Source organism: Ciona intestinalis, chromosome 3, assembly GCF_000224145.3.
Source record: "Ciona intestinalis chromosome 3, KH, whole genome shotgun sequence".
Classification (NCBI taxonomy): domain Eukaryota; kingdom Metazoa; phylum Chordata; class Ascidiacea; order Phlebobranchia; family Cionidae; genus Ciona; species Ciona intestinalis.
In genome coordinates, this window is record NC_020168.2 from 1,650,773 (window position 1) to 1,657,346 (window position 6,574).

Consider the following 6,574-nt stretch of genomic DNA (forward strand, 5'->3'; position numbering starts at 1 on the left):
TTAGTCTTATAGGAAACAGACAGCAAAAACATTAAAAACAATCTCTTTAACAGAAAGTAACTACGTAGTGAATTAAATAAAATGATTGACGGTCGTCAGGTTGTTCGCATGGGGTAATACTGCCGCTGGTGAGCAGTTCAAATTTTGGTCTTAAAATGTTCCTTACGTCTTCCTGATACCCGCTGTATAATTTTTTTTTCAAAAAAACTCGAGCGGTCGTGTCCAAAAATAACTTTGAACATGCGCGAAAACGTGCTTCGTCGCCGTAATTCGCCTGACTTGCGTAAGGTTAACGATTTATTACGTCACAATAACGATATGTTACGTCACAGTAGTGACATATTTCGTTCGTTACAGCATAGACAACTTATAAGTTGTCTATGGTTACAGCACGTTATAATCTTGTTTTCACACTAGTTTCTGCTAGGAAAAACCCCAAGCCCTAACCCTTAACCCAACCATAATCCCTAAAAGAAACAAACAAACAAATTACGTCCTCCGTAACGTAATAATCAAAGGTGGTAATACGCATTCTTTGACGTAATAATCAAACATTTGACGGCTCGTATGGAAAATACGGTGACGCAGCACGATTTCGCGCATTTTTAAAGTTATTGAGCACGTTAGTGGTCATATAGATCCCTTTTCGTCGAACAGTTGTTCTTGTTGTTGTTGTTGTTTTTTGGACGACTTTTTTCCGCACTTACCTCAATTTTCAATTCTAGCATTTATTTTTTATTCTCTTGATTGAAATCAAATCATAATATATATTTAAAATTTTTAGACTGAATTTTCAGATTTAAAACCGCACGATGAGCGATTAATTAACGATGACTTTCCTGATGCACTTTACATAGCGGAAACACTGTCTGGCAGTTTGGCGGGAAACGACGGCACATGTAGTTGTATCCACACAACGATTCACGACTGAATCAAACTATTAGCATTTAAGTGGGGACGCATTAAATGCACTACTCCCCTTTTTTAATAACCCCCCCCGGGGGTTTTTTATTAAAATAATTTTAAATCCCCCGGGTTAAATTAACTTCTAACCTACTGCTCCACAGTCACCAATGGCGACTAGAACCCGTTTTGTTGGTTACTTTAGATTTGTTTTTGATCGAGCGTAGTCGACCGTTGTAGTAAAAGGATTTATTAATATAGCAGGGTGGAGGTAGAGCCTGGGACACCTTTTCATTTTGTTTTTTCTTTTCATTTGGTAGTAAACAAAGAACATTTAATGAATTATAAAACTGTATCTTCACGACTTCCACAGACCGTTGTTAATTGTTTAAAACACGATCAGGCTATTTGGATATTATGTGTTGAAGGTGACACATCTTCCCCGACTCTACTATCGTATGCTAATTAGTTTAAAACGTGCTAATTCATTAGATTTGTGATCTCTTGTTTTCGACACGAACGCCAAAGTTTTTTTTAAAAAAATATTATACAGCGAATAACAGGGAGACATAAGGAACATTTTGAAACCAAAATTTTCACTGGTCACCAGCGGCAGTATTACCTTCGCATGGTGCTTCTTTAATCGGCGGACTCGGACTGTTCAATAAAAGGTGAATATTTAGGTTGGTTTTATTATTGTGGTACAATATCGCGTTAGTAGAAATCCTATTTAAGCGCAAAAAAAGACTCGTTGTTTTACAATCCGTTTCCTAACCTGGTCTATACCAAAGAGATTAAAACCTGGTTTTAAACACATGGGACTATACAAAGAAGACGGAAAATTTTTTCCGCAAGAGGCGGTAATTATTTAAATTAAAAAATACGGGAAAATGAACAAAACAGCACTACAAAGTGTTAATAAGTGTAAAACAAATTAATTAAATAATAAAAATACCTTTCTAAATACATAAAACACTAGTAAGAACATATTTCCCACATTAGGTCGGTTATATACGCTCTTTCGTTATGTTTATTGTCGTCGTGTGGTGTAGCGGTTTGCGTGCGGTCGCAAACTCTCTTTGTTTCATTTTTACCGGGTTCGAGTCACGCACAGTGGAATACTTTTTTTATATTTTTTTTTCAAGTTTTTTTTTGTTTGACGAGTTTGGGGTTAGGAGTTAGGGGTTAGTGCTAGGGGTTTATATCTTATGTGTATAAACCGTGAAACTAACTGCTCCCCATAAAATAGAGAAACGAATTTGTCATCGCCTCCTAGCGGAAAAAATTTTCCGTCTTCTCTGTATAGCTCCATGTGTTTTAAACTCTTTTGTCTATACTAACTTTGGTCGGTCCGGTTTCTGGTCGACAAAAATGTGTTGCCTGGCAGGGGTCGGCAAAGCAACGTCGAATCATGCATGTTTTCAAATGTTTTACTAATATTTTTTCAAACAAAACCACCATTCTATTACTTTATATTCGCTTCACTTATACCACAGAACTAACTGTATTGACAATTTATGAATTTTGTTTAGTTACGTCTTTTGATTTATCTTAAAACGACTTTGCTTTATTATCTTAAAACGACTTTGCTTTATTACAGTATCATCGGGAAGCACTGTTGTTTAACTGAGATTTTGCCAAGTCATAATTTTCAACAAAAATTTTCAGGCGCGTTATGGAGGATAAATATGAGGAGGATGAAGACGATTTCTCGAATTCACGACCGAAATTGTCGTTTATTGTAGCGTGTTGTTTTATTGCTCTTCTGTTTCTTCAATGGTTCGTCCGATTGGTACTATACGGCAGTCACACCACGGAATTAGGCATAGCACCAGAAAAACACTTTTTGCTTAAATTTGTATTGGAAATGCATCCGCTAATTGCTGGAGGATTGTCAGGTATCACGTTTGCCGTATAAAATAATAGTAATTAATAACCTCCTAATGCACACACCTATGCAGGATTCGCAACCTTATTTGTATGCTGGGCACTAACCTACTTTAATTGGTTGAATGTTGGAAGTTTTCCACCTACCCCTTTATCACCAACTTCTCCACGTGGAAGGTAACAACCATTTAACTCAATAATTTTCTGTTTACTTCCACAGAATAATTCTTAAATGTAATTACAACAGTGTTAACTGCAGATTGCAATCACCACCCAATTCACCAACAAGTCCGAAAAAATTGGGTCTAGCATCACTTACACCTTTCATGGTTTCCATTGCTACAAGTTACTTGGTTTGGTCACTCGTTGCAACTGAATCATCAAATGCAACATTATATTAGGTATCTCATGGCATTGGAATTGTGTAAGTGCAAATATTTCCAGTTTGACAATCATAACTTAATTTTTCTTGTTTTGAAAATGGTACTGTGTCTTTTCAGCAAGAATCATTTTTGATTTGCTTCGTTCCCAATTACCCAGTGGTAATTGTAAATCTTATGAAATCCACTTCAATATCTTTTGATTTCTTTTTGTGAAACTTATATGAAGATTCTAAATTGTATCTCATTTCTGAAAGAAAATGTTGATATATCAATATCATAAATCGAGGTTATTAATTCACATGTAATAATTGTTTTACCTGCCACTACCTGTGCTTGCATCCCAAAATCATTTGCTTTTTTAACAATGTGTGCTCTTGTAGAGCTTTTATGCAATGAATAAACAGCGTGTGAAGCTAATATAGATGCTGCATGTAGAAACTCCATGTCTATTCCTATAATGGAAAATTTAACATTTTGCATTTTATATATATATATATATATATATATTGTATGTATGTGACACACAATAGAACCTTTATTTGACTTCGTCCCAAATGGTGGATTCATCAAAACTGTATCAAACCGTTTGGCCAAAATCATGTTCCTAAATTTAAATAAACATTTTATTTGTTGTGCAGATCAATTTTTATATAATCATTTAGAGTAGCTTACAAAATAAGTGCTTAAGTATTGTCACAAGTTCATAAGTATTGTCACAAAATTGGTATTAATAAAGAATTGTCACAAAATTATACATTAGAATGTCACAATATTTTACCGGGACGGTGAAAATCTTGCAATATCTGCTTGAATACATTCAACAACATTATTAAGTTCGTATGCTTCACAATTTGACTGAAAGATTTCAAGAGCATCTAGTAATAATGTAAAATTTAGCGCAATATAAATTAAGACAGCATATGTTGTCCAATTTCCATTAGTCAAAGTGCTTCAAATCCTAAACATACATGACATGACAGCCTTAAAATTTAAGTTAATAAACAGATTTAAATCTGTACAATATGTGAACAACAACGTTAATTTGGAAATGCTGTATTTAAAAACCGGTGTTTTGAACAAAACTTCCGAATGGCAACTATCCAATTCAACTAGGAAATAACATTAACCATCATTATCAGTGTTACTACAAACCTTCATCAATGTCAATTCCTAAGCAATGGTTGGCACCCAAAAGGGATGATCCAATGGATAGAATTCCGCAACCACATCCTAGGTCACACACGTTCTTACCACAAATATCTCCAAACTGAGTTTCCGCCGTGTGAAGCAAACATGCTAAATTTACATTAGACGTTTAACTGATCCGCCCAAATTGTAAATGGGAAATCAACGTACTTACAGCTTACCTGCTAGATGCGGCGTGGTAACATACTGCTCCAGCTGTATCTTTGGTTCTTGAAACGGTTTAGCATCTTCAAGTGCTATTTCCAGTTGTCGTAATTTCATTTTACATTTGTATTATGATTTACGACCACAGAAATAAAATATATCAGAACGCGCATCTACAATGTCGGTAACAGAGAGAGCTGATACACTCTCTTTCTTTCGCGAGGCGGTCCCGTTTACTATACATGGAGCTATACAGAGAAGACGGAAAAAAATTTCCGCTAGGAGGCGATGACAAATTCGTTTCTCTATTTTATGAGGAGCAGTTAGTTTCACGGTTTATACACATAAGATATAAACCCCTAACACTAACCCCTAACCCCAAACTCGTCAAACAAAAAAAAAACTTGAAAAAAAAATATAAAAAAGTATTCCACTGTGCGGGACTCGAACCCGGTAAAAATGAAACAAAGAGAGTTTACGACCGAACGCAAACCGCTACACCACAGACTCGACATCAGTAACCACAACGAAAGAGCGTATATAACCGACCTAATGTGGGAAATATGTTCTTTACTAGTGTTTTATGTATTTTGAAAGCTATTTTTATTATTTAATTAATTTGTTTTACACTTATTAACATTTTGTAGTGCTGTTTTGTTCGTTTTTCCGTATTTTTTAATTTAAATAATTACCGCCTCTAGCGGAAAAAAATTTCCGTCTTCTTTGCATAGTCCCATGTGTTTACTATTGCAGTCATTTAAATCCAGGCACAAAACTAAAAAAGAGTAGAACGCGCAGATGCCCAAACCCGTGATATATTATTTTTTCTATTCACGTGACCGCCAACTGCATCCCCATTTCGCTTGGTCTCCATTGTAAAAGATAGGCGCATAGTATTTTTGGGAGGTTTTAGCTGTTTATTTTAAAACCTACACCAACTATTCAAGTTTATTAGGCCAGTTTGGTTATTTAGTAGGTTAACGCTTACAGTTTACTGCTTGTTTGGGAAATTTAATTATTTAATAAATTTACTTAAAATTCTTCAAACAAACGGTTTGTTAGAAATACATACTGTATTAGAAAATAGTTGTTTACCCTATAATTTAAAAAACGAAGAAAAAGTACATAAAACGCCATCGATTTCATTGACTACAATAGCAAAGCATATATACTAAGTATATATGCTTTGACAATACTTAGTATATATACTTAGTCAAAGTATATATACTTAGTATATATGCTTTGACAATAGTAAACGGCAACGACCCGCGAAAAGAGAGAGTGTTCCATCATAGATAATACATTATCTATGGTTCCATGCTCTCTACCGAAATCAGAGCCATAGAGAGAGTGTTTTTACGACTCTGGCCGAAATTAGAGATGCGCGTTCTATTCTTTTTTATTTCTGTGAGTACGCATTATTGAGTAATAGGGAAAGCCCCATAATCATGAACACCTTGTGTTTTTACTTTGATTTCTGTTATTACAGTGGGTCCTACTAAAACACGCCCGGCGGGGCCCGGTGGAAAAAATATACTAAAACACGCCCGGTGCGGGGCCCGGTGGGACCCGGTGAGGGCCCGGTGTTACGAGTCATACTAAAACACGCCCGGTGGGGGGCCCGGTGAGTATTTCTTGAAAGGGGAGCTTTCCTTATGCAAGAGCCACCAAAATGCGTGTGTGAAACAGAACTTGTGAAAAAATTGGAAGATATTGTCTGTCTTTAAGGCATAAAGATGGCAATTTTCGGTGATAGAAATTACATTCTTGCTTCGCACGTCATCGCTGAAACAAAAGGTGCATAGGAAATAAAACATGATGATGAAAATGGACACGTAATTCGCAAGTCCTTTAATTATCGTTCTGCTAAAACGGAAACAAACGTGGGATCGCGCTACTGAGGGCTTGTCCGAATACGTAAGAGCCTAACACGCTAACTAAAAGACACATCATGTCTAATATTTACATTTTTCGTTTTAAAAGTTACATTGTTCGTGTTTTAAAGTTTTTAATAATAAAACTTCGATCAAGTATAAGTGTATAGTACTGTG

At 35.6% G+C, this 6,574-nt stretch overlaps 3 protein-coding genes across 10 annotated transcripts in view; 1 reads left to right on the forward strand and 2 right to left on the reverse strand.

Annotated features, from left to right (window-relative positions):
- The window catches only part of LOC100186995 (enoyl-CoA hydratase, mitochondrial), an 8,836-nt gene extending 8,111 nt beyond the window's left edge, over positions 1–725 (reverse strand). Inside the window, exon 1 of one of the 2 annotated variants that reach the window (XM_002124984.5) lies at positions 708–725. The gene's annotated coding sequence lies outside the window, so the exon portion shown is untranslated. Of the gene's footprint in view, positions 1–497; positions 516–707 lie in introns of those variants that run through there. The other variant, XM_026833576.1, reaches the window with a different exon arrangement.
- A 718-nt stretch (positions 726–1,443) lies between these two features.
- LOC100182238 lies at positions 1,444–3,925 on the forward strand. Of its 3 annotated transcripts, none has more exons than XM_009859673.3 (4): positions 1,444–1,586; positions 2,572–2,801; positions 2,865–2,967; positions 3,050–3,925. In XM_009859673.3, exons 2-4 carry the CDS (start codon positions 2,579–2,581, stop codon positions 3,189–3,191), a joined length of 468 nt encoding a protein of 155 aa, XP_009857975.1. In that variant the 5' UTR covers positions 1,444–1,586; positions 2,572–2,578; the 3' UTR covers positions 3,192–3,925. The 3 variants fall into 3 exon arrangements, with proteins under 3 accessions (XP_009857975.1, XP_002125523.1, XP_026689379.1); XM_002125487.5 differs by having other exon boundaries at positions 1,449–1,574; XM_026833578.1 differs by lacking the exon at positions 1,444–1,586 and having other exon boundaries at positions 2,463–2,801.
- Positions 2,978–4,759, reverse strand: LOC100184601 (methyltransferase-like protein 5). 5 transcript variants are annotated; one of them, XM_002125221.5, is made up of 6 exons: positions 4,541–4,759; positions 4,326–4,469; positions 3,952–4,048; positions 3,707–3,777; positions 3,491–3,625; positions 2,978–3,420 (listed from the first exon to the last, which is right to left on the reverse strand). In XM_002125221.5, exons 1-6 carry the CDS (start codon positions 4,638–4,640, stop codon positions 3,323–3,325), a joined length of 645 nt encoding a protein of 214 aa, XP_002125257.1. In that variant the 5' UTR covers positions 4,641–4,759; the 3' UTR covers positions 2,978–3,322. The 5 variants fall into 5 exon arrangements, with proteins under 5 accessions (XP_002125257.1, XP_018666838.1, XP_004225823.1 ...); XM_018811293.2 differs by having other exon boundaries at positions 2,978–3,625; XM_004225775.4 differs by having other exon boundaries at positions 3,491–3,777.
- Positions 4,760–6,574: the final 1,815 nt, after the last annotated feature.